At 40.5% G+C, this 16,287-nt stretch overlaps 2 protein-coding genes across 2 annotated transcripts in view; one reads left to right on the forward strand and one right to left on the reverse strand.

Annotated features, from left to right (window-relative positions):
- The window catches only part of cstpp1 (centriolar satellite-associated tubulin polyglutamylase complex regulator 1), a 30,411-nt gene extending 24,945 nt beyond the window's left edge, over nucleotides 1-5,466 (reverse strand). Inside the window, exons 1-5 of the mRNA XM_083917144.1 lie at nucleotides 5,329-5,466; nucleotides 5,045-5,147; nucleotides 3,218-3,348; nucleotides 2,829-2,913; nucleotides 1,161-1,246 (exon numbers count right to left, since the gene is read on the reverse strand). Of these exons, the coding sequence (XP_083773270.1) occupies nucleotides 1,161-1,246; nucleotides 2,829-2,913; nucleotides 3,218-3,348; nucleotides 5,045-5,147; nucleotides 5,329-5,410 (487 nt within the window). The 5' untranslated portion in view covers nucleotides 5,411-5,466. The remainder of the gene's footprint in view (nucleotides 1-1,160; nucleotides 1,247-2,828; nucleotides 2,914-3,217; nucleotides 3,349-5,044; nucleotides 5,148-5,328) is intronic.
- Nucleotides 5,467-7,383: 1,917 nt separating this feature from the next.
- The window catches only part of ckap5 (cytoskeleton associated protein 5), a 79,519-nt gene continuing 70,615 nt past the window's right edge, over nucleotides 7,384-16,287 (forward strand). Inside the window, 4 exon segments of the mRNA XM_083916810.1 lie at nucleotides 7,384-7,502; nucleotides 13,707-13,802; nucleotides 14,853-15,046; nucleotides 15,436-15,642. Of these exon segments, the coding sequence (XP_083772936.1) occupies nucleotides 13,746-13,802; nucleotides 14,853-15,046; nucleotides 15,436-15,642 (458 nt within the window). The 5' untranslated portion in view covers nucleotides 7,384-7,502; nucleotides 13,707-13,745.

Consider the following 16,287-nt stretch of genomic DNA (forward strand, 5'->3'; position numbering starts at 1 on the left):
AGGGTCGTAAAACACTGATAACATCCAATGGGGTCATAAACATTAGGTACTGTGTTTTGGTTACTTTGTTGTCCTTGTGTCTGTAAGGAGCTTTGATGTAACTGTATAAATGTTGAAGTGACTTGAAGACAGGCAGAGATGGTTGGAGACCCGACGGTTGTGGTAGCGTCTCTCCTGTATGCATACAGTATTTAGTAAAGACATGATTTGAGAAACACTGAGGACTCCAGAGAATTTCTTTCACAATATGTTCTTTTTACGACCTGCACTCAGGTAAATCCCATCCACGTACCAAGTCCCCAACAAAAGCTGCCCAATGATCCATTATATGATGATAACACTAGTAACCCTGCATTAGCAAACTACGGCTCAGAAACTATACAAGTGCCACCAGCAATTATAGTGGAAGGTCAGGTCCCACAAGGCAAGACTGACCATAGGAGAAAATCAGAAATGTGTCTGATTTATACGAGTCCGCACAGCCTTTCCTTCCCAGAGAGCACTTGTAACTAGGGCTGCCACGAAAAAAGTCAACTAAGCACTGGTCAACCAAAAACTCTTTAGCAGACCAAAATTTCATTGGTCTATTGGTCGCAGGAAAAAAACCCAAAACATTTGGAACCGTTTCTTGTCAAAATTAAGTGAAAATCTATGTTACTGAAGGCTGGAGGGCTTTTAATTTGAAGGGCCAGATACAGGAAGTTGTGACACTCACTCAGTGTTGGTGTTTTTTTTAACGTGCCAGGTCCCTTGGATGTACATCATGGTTAGAGGTTAATAATGAATAGCCAATCATGTCTGGAAAGATGTCTAAAAGGTTTTGCTCATAGAATTTTTTTCAAATTTTTTTTTGAAAGAAGTTAGTTAAGGACACCGGCATGTGTTGCTTAAGCTTTAAAGTATTGCAGGATACCCTGTATATTCCAATCTTTTGGTTTATAATTGTTTTGTTTGAAGAACTTTGAGCTTACGTTGTATTAAAGGTTTAAATTACAAAAGAAAATTCAAGAGAGATATTTTGAGAAATAGTTCAAAATCCATTAAAAAAATGCAAATCATAAACAAACATGTTAACAAGGGTGCCAAATGGCCAAAGTGTTGAGTGTGTGAGCCCGGGCGTAGTGTATATAGCCAACATGAGACAGTAGTTTCTATTGTACCTTGGTAAAAGAACTGCAGCTGGAGGGTATAAAGGAAATCAGAGAAAGACATCAGGCAATCCATGGCATCGTCCACCAGAACAATTCTACAGGACAAGAAAAGAAAAGAAAAGAAAAGCAGATAACAACACTCGTCTTCACTCTTCTGTCAACCAAAGTCCAGCGGTGTACTAATCATTAAGGTACCCAACTGTCCTCAAAGTAACGTGTCAAAGAAAAAACAGCATGCGCTAAGGAACAAAAAATAGGAGGACTATGCAACATGAAAATGACCAAGTGTAGTAAACTGCTAGACTTGTTGTAGGCTTCTCTATTAGAACTAACACTGAAAAGTTCCATTATAGTCTCTCTTGGCTCTCTATTGAGCATAGAAAGCCACATTTCTTAGCTGTACCATTAGGTGCATTTCCATTAGGGTCGAATACCCGGAATGAGGAGGGTCAATCTTGCTGAATTGTCCCTAACTTGGATGTAACTCACAACGGGATGTGACGTGTGGCAGTTCTTGACGCCCCAACAACAAGCCTTTTAAGCCTTTATTAGGTGGTGTCCACACGAGAACGCGTTTTCATGTTAACGTACATTTTCAATACCGATTAGGCCGACCATCCACATGCAGCCGGCGTTATCTAAGGCTGAAAATGGTCTTTTCTGTAACCAGGTCCCAGAGTGGGAATATTTGAGAACGCCCCCCGTGGCGTTGTCGTCTGGACGGCAAAAACGCATACTTAAGGATGCCGTCATCTCCACACCTCGGACCTCTACCCCCCGCGGCGTCACATAACAACAACGTAACAACGAGAGAGACACGGACCCACAGACTGAACTGGACTCTGAGCCACATGCATAGGAATGAATTAAGCCGACCATATTTTTCTCCCTTTTCCCTGATGGTCTGAATAAGACGCTAAATCGGTCTTATTCTCGAGTGGACAGCACCGTAGATAGGGCAGACAGGAAATGGGGTGGGGGGTGGTGCAGCAAAGGGCCGCAGGTCGGAGTCGAACTAGTGGCTGCTGCCTCAAGGACCTTCAGCCTCTTTAGACACTTTTATCCAGTGGTGTAGTAGAAAACAGCGCAGAAAATGATCTGTGAACTAGATAGCTGGCTAGCCAGCCAGCCACTCTTGTCACAGCTATTCTTGCCCGACTGCACACTCCTGATCTAGATCTAGAATCGATCACTTTTTGATGTCACTGAATTTTATACGTTGAATTTTGCAGCTGAATGGTAAATGGTAAACAGACTTGTACTTATATAGCGTTTTTCTAGTCTTCTGACTACTCAAGGTGCTTTCACACTATTTGTCACATTCACACACACATTCACGCAGATGGCGGTGGACATCTACATACCATCTAATCTAATCTAACCATTCACACCACATTTACACACCCATGCACAGCACAGGGAGCAATTCAGGGTTCAGTGTCTTGCTCAAGGACACTTCGACATGTGGACCGGAGGAACCGGGGATCGAATCACCGATCTCTCAGATGGAGGACGACCCGCTCTACCTCTGAGCCACAAAGCCTGATTTTGATGATTGATTCTGAATATGTGAACATTGAAAAATAAAGGGGAAAAAAGTTGTTGAAAATTTGAAGAGTTAAAGTCAGAGGCAAAAATACTTCCATAGTGATGTCTGAGGTGTGACTGTGTGCTAACCTGGCTGCACTCTGTACCATCTCCAAAGGGAAGTCTGGACACAATAACTGCAGCAGCGACCTCCACTCCAGCATGGACAGTAATTCTGAAATACAACAGAAGAATAAAACTCATTGAAGTAACAGTACAGATATACGACCGTGAAGCAAGATTTAAATGTTAGAGAGAGCCAAACAAACCAGTCACGCTGAGTGGGTGGGTTAATGAATAAATAAGAAGAAACTAATGATAGTACACACTTCCTATTTTTAATTCACTGAACAGTCTATAATAACTAGGACATTCGCTGTGAGTCTCGGCCTTATATAGAGAAAGGGGCAATTATTTAATGATTATCACAATCTTATCAAAACAGAGAAGTTGAATAATCGGTTGTGGCTCTCACTCACCTCCGCTCTTGCCAATCTGTCTGTAGCATCTCCAGAAGACTCTAATGAAGGAGGCTCTGTTATGAGGAGTGGCCCTGATATAGCTATACTCTCTGAACAGCACATGGTTACTGTTCTTGACACTGCTGAAACTACACACACACACACACACACACACACACACACACACACACACACACACACACACACACACACACACACACACACACACACACACACACACACACACACACACACACACACACACACACACACACACACACACACACACACACACACACACACACACACACACACACACACACACACACACACACACACACACACACGAACAGAATGACCTGTACAGCACATTCAGCAGAACATATATAAATGCATCACTGGCTTTCACATTTACCAAGACTAAAGAGTTTATACACAGAAGTGTGATGTACAAATATGTGTTTTTAGCTAAACAAGTGATCATATACTAACATTGTTAAAGAATAAACAATGGTTATCAAAAGAATGTATGTGATTAAACATTATGGTTTAAGATATGAAAGTGCCAAATTGTAGTGAATTTACAGTTTCCTTATTTCCTTTACTTTTCCAACATCCCATATAGTCAGGCCATTTTATGAGAAAAGGTTGAACAGATTGCAATTGAAGCAAACTCAACAGATTTTCTATCCTCAGTATGTGCTGAGTAAGGGAAAAACCTGAAGAATCCCAATAGGGGAAAGTTTCTAAAAAGACCCAAATATTCCCTATAATTCAACTATTCATTATTTTTATCACAAGAATAGGGAAAAAAATAACCTTCAGATATCCCCATGAAAATGACTGAGTTAATTACTTACATCAAGACAAACAATAATGTATTAAGAGGTTTTTGAAATAGTTTGTTCACTTGGGCAAACAGGGCATAATCGTATTACATATGCTAATTTATTAACGACCAACAGATCTGAACATTGGGTATAAACAGGTGAAAATGTCTGGTTGAATCTTGTTGACATAGAACAGTTAATGTTAAGGTGTGAAGGAACACATTTAGTCAACCCATGAGCATTGATGGAGGCAAAAGAAGGACTTTAAAGCAGGGACTTGGGTCACTGCTGAATGGATTTGGCTCCTGTAGATGACTGAGAACTCTAAATGTGTCCTGCACAAGATACAAAATTACACAATAAACATAGAAATGATTTTTGCTCCTTTTGTCTTCTGCATTCTCCTGTTCTTATCTCAGACTTGGAAACAGTCCCACAGACCCAGACCCAAAGCCCATCTCTGCAATAATCATTCATAAAGGCTGATTTAAAGTCCTCCTTCTGCCTCCATCAATGCTCATGGGTCGACTAAATGTGTTCATTCAGACCTGAACATTAAGTCTTTTACTGTTCTATGTCAACAAGATTCAACCAGACATTTTCACCTGTTTATACCCAATGTTCAGATCTGTTGGTCGTTAATAAATTAGCATATGTAATACGATTATGCCCTGATCATGTGAACAAACTCAAAAAACTCCTAATACATTTTTGTTTGTCTTGATGTAAGTAATCAACTCAGTCATTTTTATGGTGATATCTGAAGGTTATTTTTTTCCCTTATTCTTGTGAGAAAAATAATGAATAGGTGCATCATAGGGAATATGTGGATCTTTTAAGATACTTTCCCCTATTGGGATTGGGATCTTCAGGGCTTTTCTTTTTTGCAATTTGTTCAACGTTGACCCCTATTTTGGCTTAAATAACTGGACTAATATTAAATGTTTGCATGAGCCTCCCAACCCCTACACCACTGACAACATTTCCCTATGGCTGCTCACAGAGTGTAACATACTATTCAGCAAAGTAGCGGATCACCCCAAACTGGGTGTATTCCTCTTTGTGTTCCAGCAGCTGGGTCACTGCATCACTCAGGTAGAAGCACACATTACTGTCCGCTGCGAACAAAAACAAACACACACACATGACACACCGCAGTTAGCTTCAGTAGGTGATCGTTTCAATCGATTCACTGACGACACAGCGATACTTAGAAAGCGCGCAAGTTTTCAATACAAATATACACAAAAAAAGGAGTTAGCTAAGCCAGTTGCACTGCACAGCTAACACAGAACATACCGAGGTACTCGTCATCTGGGACGGAGGAATGAAAGCGGTTCATTCTGGTCGTCGTTTCAGGAGATAACGCTGAAGTTAACATGAATGAACTTGAGGCGGTAGCTAAGATCGGCCAACTATATGGCTAGCTATGTACACAATTTAATCTCTGGAGCCCCGGGACTTTGCTAGCTACGATAGCGCAGACTGTCCTGACCATGGTACTGACATGGGCTTCTATGGAAACAGCAGGATGTTGTGAGTTACATACATTAAATGCCCCCGAACAACACAACACACAAAGGTTCCATTACTATTTTCCACATAATAATAATAATAATAATAATAATAATAATAATAATAATAATGTAGCTGCTGATACCCCCTCCGCAAAATTGGCAAATAGTATTATTTTGTTAGCAAATATAGTAATGTAATTGCAGTGTAGCAGCATTAATCATAACCGCCCGTAACCTATGTTTATGCTAATCATTCATAACATGCCTTTTAGTGGTGAGTAGTGATCAAAATTAGAAAACAGTAACCATTATGTCAGAGGAGAACATTTCAACAATGTTTTCTTCTCTAGGATTCAAAAATGAACAGGAAGTGTAGAGGTCACAGCCTTGAATAACTTCAGCACATCTGCGCCCACAGGACATCAATAGTTTCTCAAACTGCTCTGGTTTGATCTTGGTCCATTCTGACTCAGTCTCTTCCACAGTTCATTAACTGGAGTGGGTTTCTTAGACATTACTTTGTCACCAAGGATTTTCCAGAGATTCTCTATGGGGTGACATTTAATGTCACAATTTACCAGTTTTCTATCTGCAAACTGATAGATTACAATGTACAATAATAGTCCATGAAGAGATGTCTACACCTTTTCATTGTGTGTGATGGTAGTGTGAGAGGTTAGACAAGTTCCAGAAAAAAATTCAGAAACTAATTTCTAAATAATCACAAAGCATTGTTCCCCTGAAAGCAAAATTAGGCCCATTACATATCCTAAAGATTTTCAAGTAAACTGAAATTTAAAAAATAATGAATTAGTATTTGTTTATTCCAGGCCCTAAGGAGCCCCTAAAGTCCCCAAATTTTACTTTTTTTTTTAAATGCAGTGCAATAACCCAATTCTACTGGAATGCATGTCAGACCAGATTGTGATTGTATGTTCAGACAAGGGTTGCTGTGTGTTTGTATTTTGATAACAGTGACTTCGTTGTGATTAATGAGCAGTAGTTTTCAGTTAGGAAAGGCGTAATTTTTAAGGAATTAAAAATAAAAAAAATACAATAAAAGTTGAAAAAAGACTATAAACACCTGAGACTTATTGTACATATGCGCCACATTTACAATTACTTTACATGAAAATAATTTAGCAATATAAATATGCGGAACAACTTCCAGCCAATCAAATCACAAAGGTGTAAAGGTTAGACATGAATGAACCAATAATAAAGGATTTGAAATGAGAGCAGCCAATCAAATCTCTTACAAGGATAAACGATGCATGTATTGGTCCAATCAGAAAATTAATGTCATACATTGGGGCGGGCCATAGTTCAAATACAGCCAATCAATGGCTTTGCCTAGGAAGAAAAAAAATTGAAGCAGTTAATGAGAAAAATGTAAACGTGTAAGACGTGAATCCAACATTATGTGGGGTGTACTGTGTTTCCTAGTCTGTATTTTATTATCCATGCATCTCGGATTGTACACAAATGAAGAGTCTATGAGTAAACATAAAATAGATGTAGTCAGGGCATACAGTCTACAGTCTGATTCAGGGTGGTGCCCCTGTCTCCGCCCTCCTCCGTTCCTCCTCCGTCCCTCCTCCCTATGAGTTTAGAGGTGTTTCAAAAACCGGATATACGTGCATTGTATTCAAAATAAGAGCGTAAAATATCACAGTTGCAAAGACATAAAAATAATCATAAACAAATTAAACTTAATTTCACAATGTTGGTTTACTTAAGCCGTTTACTACTACATAATATATGTTAATACTTCGATACTTTGTATTAACAAAGAAACGTTGTAGCTGTCAGTTAACCGGAAGTTGTGTCCCCTGGACGGCGCTGGCAGTGGCAACGTTTGTATAAAGCTCGGCTGGACTCCACCGTAGAGATCCCATTATCACCTCATCCAACAGAACAGCCAGCAGCATATTGTCTCCCTAAAGACGCAAACAGGTATCCCTTCGATATACAATATATTTTTTTGTTAAGCGTTGTTTTTTTACTATGAGTTAGCACGCTAGGTTGTTGTGTTTCAGCAGCCGTCGTTGTGAACTGCGTTGTTAGGCCTGGCTGTGTTGGCGGTTGTGGAAGGTTAGCTCATAGCCTTGTTTCTAAGCAGCTAACTGTTAACGGCGGCTACCCACCGCTTGCAAACAACAATGTCTGGTTATGGACATCTGCTAGACTTAATACGTTTATACCGCGCATGCTAAGAAGAAGGCTCATGTTGTGCCGTCAGCTCTGGGCGCTTGTATTTTTGCTGTAGCGGCTTTAACCAGAATGAGCGGGTTAATGTGCTAACGTCAATGTAGCAACTGTCACAATCGTTGCTAAGTTCGCTAACGACAGTTAATGGTACTCAACTGGCTGTAACTAACATTGGAACTATAGATAATATGTTGACCAGTCTCTTAGTCTGAGCAAATGTGAAACAGCTAGCATATATGCTAGCCCAGTTTGCAAACGGTTGCTAACCTATTTGATTCTGACTGGCTGTATATGATGGTGCAGTCTAGTTTCGGGGTCCTCCTCGAGCCCTCATGTCTGCAGTTCACATTTTCAGTCAGAATTGCGACGGCTAACGTTATCTCATCCCGCATGCATCCCTCACAGCCATCTTACATGTGAAACACGATATCAGAATTATTGTCATTATCATTATACTTAGTACAATGACTGTTCAATTAGCTTCCTCTTTTACATTTGTCAAAACATTTTATGGTCAGGATTACAGCTTGCTGATCTTACGTTATAGCAGTCCTGTGTTATGAGTTATCTGACGTTCATGTTGTCTTTATCAGTAACGACTCTGTGTCAGAGTGGAGTGGACATTGCATGCTTTGGTCTGCTTGGACATCATATCAACATTAAACTGAAGCATTATTTAGCTTCTATCAGATCTGCTTTATTGTCATTAAACTTAGTACAATGACATTTTGTATGGCTTCTCTCGTATGCATATAAAACAGAAACGCAAAGTCAGTAGACAGCAGCTGGCAAATAGCGTGAAAACAAAAGGCTTTTTAAATGTTTAAAATACACCTACCCATAGTTTACATTGTGTATGTATTAGCAACACTAGCTCGTTGCTTAAGCACAATATAATCGCTGTCAAGAACAAGGTTCCTTTTTTACCAGAACTTTCAGGTGCTATGCTATTGCAGCGGACAAAGGATCAATTCTATTCAAGTGTTTTCATTAAATTACGTGCTTTTTGGTGGTATAGGTGCATGCAGTCTTGAACTGTGACAGACGCTATATTGAAGGGTATCAGTCACTGTATGTGTACCTCCCTAATGAATAACTAAGGTCACATTTTAAATTAGCATTTAAAAAAAAAAATGGAATAAGGAACTCCACCTTAGACCTCCAACTAGAGGTCTCATGTTTGTAGATTTCTTTTTTAAAATTCTAATGTGGCGCAATATGCCCATGACCTATTAAAATATTTTTATTAATTTAAAGAATTACTCATTTTGCTGAGATGTGGGTGATGTCTTTAGTCTGTTAACTAGACTGGGTACGATCAATATGAACCCATCCGCCCTCCCTGAATGTGAATTAGACAGTCACATCCTTATGCTTTAAGTGAACGAGACTGAGTGACATAGCAAGTGAAGAAATGAGTTGCAACATGTAAACAGAAACCTACCTAGCATCTTTGGTGGAGCACTTTTCAGTTTCATATGAAATTCATAGGGCTTAACATTGGCATTTGTTTCTTAAGAAGAGCCAGCTGAATTCAGTCTGAAGAGCAGGACCTAAGGGGGCAGCACTACGTTAAAGTTACTGTCTCATCAATTGTTAACTCGTCTGAATCACACACATGCCATCAAAGCAACTTTCAACAACAGGCTCTTATTTCACTGGTTACACAATGAATGAAACGCAAAGCAGCAAACTAGTGTACAAGAAAATGTTTGTGTTGCTTGGCAACAGCCCAGTTGTGGAACTATTTTGTTGATGGTGCCAAATATATTAATAAATAAAGACATAAATCATAATCTCTCAGGGGATAAACCCTTATTTTTGAAAGTGGTTGCCAGCCTGCTTACCAGCCATCAGCTTCTGGTTGCCAAACTGAAAATATGGTTGCCATCACAGTAGTCACCCTATATATTGAGTAATTAAGATACTGTGCAGTTATATGGCAGTATGATAATGAATGTGACAAAAGATCCCAAATTTCAGATCAGTCTAGTCCATCAATATCCCATAGGACTGTACACATTTAATAGTCAAACATTTCAACCCACAGTCAAACAACTTTAACTCCTTCACCCTTCCTTGTGAGGCATATTTCTTTTAACTCCGCTATGCACGGTGCAGAGAGCAGAGGAGAATTGTTAGCATGCAACCATATAGAGACAAAAAGGACATGCCGTCATGTAAATAAGAGTCTATTTAATTTAAGGACAAGATATAGACCTGTTCTATAGGAAAGTATCTTTTTTTTAATAGACATCCATAAAGTACCCTTTATTCAGTGACGTGCAGTGAGGGTTGGGGTTGGGGAGGCACTGACTCTCAAGTCAGATTTACAAACATACAGTAGGATGCCAACAGGATAGGATGAGAGAATAGGAGCGAATAGGATGCTGAAAACCATTTTAAAACATCAGTGCCACTGTATATTGCAGTATATCTTACCTTTACTTGTAAATTACTTCTTGCTTTGACTGAAAGTCCAGCTTTGAAAAATGTCTTAGTTTAGAAATCAAATCCTCCATTTTCAGGGGGAGAAATGACAGCTTGTCGCTAAGCTCTACAGCGTCTCACAGCACACTTCTTGCGTTTACTTTTTGCACACAGGTCAGAGTTCACCGTGACCTGGCTGCTGGCAGGCTGCTCACTATCGCCGCCTTCCTTGAGGCAGAGGTACTGCCTGCCTCAAGGCGAGCATTTTCCCTGTGGATTTATGTCTTATCAATAAGATGTAAATATTACACATACGTAAAATACATTACTGAACATCATGGAAAAGACGTATGCTTTTATTACATAAAAGTGTCCTCAACCATCATATTGGAAACATACACAGAAAAGGGAACAAGCACGCGCCATTTGCACACGCTCAATACAGTTTGTGAGTGATTGCGCAATCTGGAGGGAGGCTCGGCTGTCCGTGCCTCACCTCTCGTCTCCGAAGAGACTCCGTTTATTTTAGCAGGAAATACAGAATTTTCTGCCATTTTTTACTATAAAAATGGTCAAAATACATTAAAAACCACACCAAAATCATAGTCCAGAGGACAAATATTAATACGTGTGTTATTTCATTATTTCGTTTCTTTTTCCTTTCATGATGACAGGGGAGGCACAGCCTCACCTGCCTCCCCTGACTGCACGTCACTGCCTTTATTCTCCTTAAATGGCTTCTGTTGTGATCTGGCACTGTTGGGGCCCCTGGAACTGGTCAGTAAGGGTGCACTGACACTGTTTATCCGTACCGTGGCCCAGGCCCTTTGTACTCACACTGCCTGGGCCTCGGCGAATGCTTCTTGCTGCCTATACGTCATCACGCCGTAACACGTCACACGCATTGATTGACGTCATCACTACAAATCTTTCCATAGACCTCAGAGTTTTTGTGCGTCTTGTCCCACTGTTTGTGAATATTTTCATCCGACCAAATCTGCAGTGAACACTTTCGCCGACATTGTTTTAAATGTCTGCGCATGGTCCGTCCTTTTTTCTATGTCCAAACAGGCGCTCATAAAGAACCGCCGTAGGCCTCGTGCTCGTGCATGTGCAAACATGCTTTACAAAAGCCCACCTCTCACAAACGGGCCGTGGGCAGGCAACCGTACCGTGCCTAGTCGGTTAAACAAACTAGACTTTACCCGTAACGAACGAATGGACTGAGTGCGCCCTAAGATGTGATTGTGGCCCCTACAGGGCTCCAGTCAGAGGGCCCCCGGTCAGAGAGTCATTAGTTGATTCAAGTCTTTTACTCCCAGAGTAACAGTAGATATAAGCTAGGGATGGGTAAAAATATCGATTCAGCAATGCATTGAGATTCTTTTCGATTCAGCAATCTTCCTATTCGATCCAAGCCCCTGGCCAGTGGAGGCGCTGTGACCAACACCTTCGTGTGATTCGCGCTGAACGGACGGAGGCCGCACTAGACCAAACCATAACAATATGGTGGCCGGTGTGAGTAGTAGCAGCAGCGTTAAGGCAGCGCCTTCAAACCGGAAAGCAGACGTGTGGATTCATTTTGTGTTCCCATGTTAACGTGGAACACAGGAAAGATATAAAAGTAAGGTGTTGTGCAAATTTTGCCAGGCGGTTCTTAAATACTGTAGCAACACGACAAACCTGCGAAACCACCTGAGCAGACACCGTGCAGACGTTCTGCAGCAACCCGTGGCTAAATCCGCGGATTCAAAACAAACGCAACTCGACAGATCCCTTATGTGCAAACTGGCGCCAGGTTCTGTCCGGGCATTACATTACATGTAATACAGCACTGTCATGTTTTATTTCTTTCCTTTATACACCTTAAACTGGTATTGTTGTGCTAATGTTATATATATATATATATTTTTTTTTTTTACAAAAATGCTTAGTTATTTATTTAGTTTCCAAGCGGAAAGAAATACATAATTTAAGTTAAATGCACTTTAGTTCAGTGTTAATACAGCACTATCATTTTTTTAAATACTTTTGTATGTATGTGTATCAAATACATGCATGTACTAGTATTATTGAGCTGAAGCTTTATTACTTAAAATGTTATGAGATGGTTAACAATTTCCAAGAGAAAAGAAACACACAATTTAAATGTACATGCACTGTAGTTGAGTGTTTAAGCAGTGTCCTGTTTGATCATGCTATGAGTTCATAAGGCATGAAACTAAATAAATTATTTGAAAAAAATGACCTGGTACTCTTACGTGAGTATTTCTACGTGTTACTGAATCGATATCGAGGCATTTCAATCAATATCGAACCGTGACCCAACAAATCGAAATTGAATCGAATCGTGAGATTCTTAACAATACCCAGCCCTATTATAAGCAGTACAGAGGATAAGCTTGTCAGTGCACGTACAGTGTCTGAAATACAGTAAAACACAAAGACATGCATGAATTTGAGTTATATCTTATATCCAGCATTATACAAGCATTTAAGGAATGTAACTTAAATCTGCTTCTTCTCTACATCAGTATGAAACACAAAATGTAATAATATCCCCAGTATGCACTGGGTTAAATCAGTTAATTGTGTTGCTGTAAGACACACGTTTCAGTAAGTAGTCTGATCCCAAACTAGTTGCACTAAGTGATAAGGTGTGTGTGTGTGTGTGTGTGTGTGTGTGTGTGTGTGTGTGTGTGTGTGTGTGTGTGTGTGTGTGTGTGTGTGTGTGTGTGTGTGTGTGTGTGTGTGTGTGTGTGTGTGTGTGTGTGTGTGTGTGTGTGTGTGTGTGTGTGTGTGTGTGTGTGTGTGTGTGTGTGTGTGTGTGTGTGTGTGTGTGTGTGTGTGTGTGTGTGTGTGTGTGTGTGTGTGTGTGTGTGTGTGTGTGTGTGTGTGTGTGTGTATTTGCTGACTCACTACTGTTGTAACAAAATAATTTCCCAGTCTGGGATCATTAAACTAATTCTATTCTAATCCTGTTAGCGCGGGAATCATGGTTATCGACTGACAGTCACCATGCCGGGAATGGCCGCAATCGCAGCGTCATTGCTTTTCTGAAAAAGCTTCAGCTTGTCACAGCCTTTGGAAGGCAAGTAACCCGCAGCTCCGACCGATGCGGTCACAAAGCTAACAGCGACAAGCTCTGGTGGAATCACTTAGCCGTAGCTAAAGATACCACGGTAAGACGTTAACCTGCATAGCGAGAAGATGAAATTAAATGATCTCGTGGATGACACCAGAAGTTGTACCTAGCCAGGGGTCATCTGAGGTAACATGTGACTTTGTTGATGTTAATACTCGACCTGCGCATGCGCGAGACAGAAGATATCCAGTGTGAAGCATTGCCACTGGTGGTCAGTAAGGATGAAATGGAACAGGTCTTATTTATTAACTTCATTCAAGTAGGTACAACTAACTTGATGAATGAGAACTACACAAACCTTATTCCCCCAGCAGTTAACCTCAGATGAAATACACCGAATGTAATTTTGTGTCAATGATGCTGTTGTTTTCCAGTTGAATACCTTTGGGGAAGCCCACCCCAGAGTGGCCACCATGGGGGACGAAAGCGAGTGGATGAAGCTTCCTATCGACCAGAAATGTGAACACAAGGTGACTGATGTTTGTCCTCTGTAACATAATGAATGTACTGCAGAAGATCACTGACAATGACAGAAGTTTGTCATGTCTCATCCTTAATACTTCCCTTCCAAAGAAAAACACAAGTGCTCAGTTATGAGAGAATTATGATATATAGTGTATATTTTGGACCAGCTAATTCTACTCGTCAGCCCAGACTCTCATTTTATGGTAGATTTAAAATAATTAAAATTACAATTGTTTCTTGTGTTCCCTGTTAAACTAGCACTTGCACAGTTTCCACCTGATCATCCTTTTTACAGACTCGCTTAACCTGTTTATTTAGATCCCTCATATGCTTTAAGTTTGGGATTAAACTAATACTTAACTCTAATCTGAGTCTTACCAGCACCCTGTAAACTAATCCAGCATGACATTAGTCTTAAAATAATATACTGTAAGTGTCTAATAGGAAAGAGTGTAGTGCCATGTCGTTCTTTGGGTATAGTGTTTGCTTTTGCCTTTGGTCCAACTTTGTTAGACTGCTTTATACAGTCCAGTTGCATCAGAACTTCTGTCTGAATGGTTAACGGATGAGACTGGTGTAGTTCTATGATTCAGTTTGTCTAATAATCCCATGACAAGAACCAGGCCAGTGGTGAAATGTTTCTACTTACAAGTACTGTCTGTGTATCAAAGCCTGCTATCTTATCCATCTGTGACACAGAGATCCATTGTTGTTCAAAAACTATTAAAACTCATCAACGAGCCACAGTGTTGCACTGAGAATAATGTCCCATCATTACCATGAAAACACACAGATGCACACACACTGTAGTTTATTTAACACATTTATGAATGTAGGTTGCCTCCCCACGATATTGTACAGGCCTCCATCTTCCCATCAGGAAGTGGAAAGTAGCTGTGGTTGTCCACATGTTTTTCTTACTCCTTTTTACAAAAGAAACCTATTCATGGACTAGTTTTGCATTGACAAATCCTGGTTGCTGTTTCTTTAACCCTGTAAGCCCCTTTCTCGTTCTGCCCTTCATCGTTTTCTCTATCACTCTTGATCTTCTTTAGGTGTGGAAAGCCCGTCTGAATGGTTATGAAGAAGCTCTGAAGTTGTTCCAGAGGATTGAAGATGAGAAGAGTCCAGAGTGGGGAAAATACCTGGGACTAGTAAAGAAGTTTGTCACTGACTCTAATGCTGTGGCTCAGCTTAAAGGCCTGGAGGCTGCCCTGGCCTTCATTGAGAATGCCCATGTAGCTGGCAGGTAAGTAATAGCTGCAACAAGAATTGAATCTGATATAAAATCATCCCAGGGTCTTTTTGGGGAAAGCTGGTCATCCAATAAGCCATCGAGACAATTTTTTTTGTGCATAAAATATGAATGTAGATTTTCCGGGGAGGCGCTAACAGCCTGTCGCGGCTAAGACAGATTAGCTCGGGGCGGCGAGTTGAACACATCAAAATGTCTTTTTTAACCACTAATACTGCTCCAGAAGTACACATGATTAGTTGTACAGATATAAAATATTCATGTAAAAATAACTTTGATCACATTAAACCAGACATATCCATATACACGACCTTTTTTAAGAATCCATAAATGTGTCCATAAGTGTGTCCAGTGTATGTTTGAGTTCATGTCCTTTGCTGCAGGACGACAGGTGAGGTGGTGTCAGGCGTGGTGACCAAAGTGTTCAACCAGCCCAAGGCCCGGGCTAAGGAGTTTGGCATGGACATCTGTCTGATGTACATTGAGATAGAGAAGGCTGAGGTGGTTCAAGACGAGCTGCTCAAAGGACTGGACAACAAGAACCCCAAGATAGTGGTGGCCTGCATCGAGACACTCAGGAAGGCTCTCAGGTCAGTGCATCTTTCCAGGGTTGCAATGACCACATAAGAAACCCTTAATGGAAGCATATTGGGGACTAGCTGAAAGTAAAGTACTTGTTTTGAGGGTTATGCTATGCAGAATACATAGCTATCTTCATTTTATTTATGAATTCCCTGGATGTGGGATCACAAGGGGTTTTCTTTCCCATCAGACAACCGTAACAGTATTTTTAGCTCTCTTTTTGAATGTCATTGTTTGGCCTCATTCCTCTGCTGTCCATTCCCATTCACTTAGCATGTCCACACTAGAACGTCTTCAGTCAATCCAGAAAGGCTACTCACTAGGTCAAATAGGCGGTCACACATTACCCCAATACTCAATTCTCTTCACTGGCTCTCTGTTGCATACATGATCCAGTTCAAGAGTCTTACTCCTACCTACAGAACATTGCACCCTCTCAGACCAAATATGTTAAATTTACTGTCTGCCCATGCACCCCACTTGTAGACTGATTGAGATTACACAAAATAATACAGTTGCAGAACAAACCTATAATGATGTGGTCGTGAAACAAAGGATCATTAGGGTTATATGGAGGTGCTGAATGCCGGATTAGAGTTGCAAGGCTTATAATCATGTTCTGTGTGAAAGTACTCACGAGAAAAATAACAGTA

Source organism: Echiichthys vipera, assembly GCF_963691815.1.
Source record: "Echiichthys vipera genome assembly, chromosome: 7".
NCBI lineage: Eukaryota > Metazoa > Chordata > Actinopteri > Perciformes > Trachinidae > Echiichthys > Echiichthys vipera.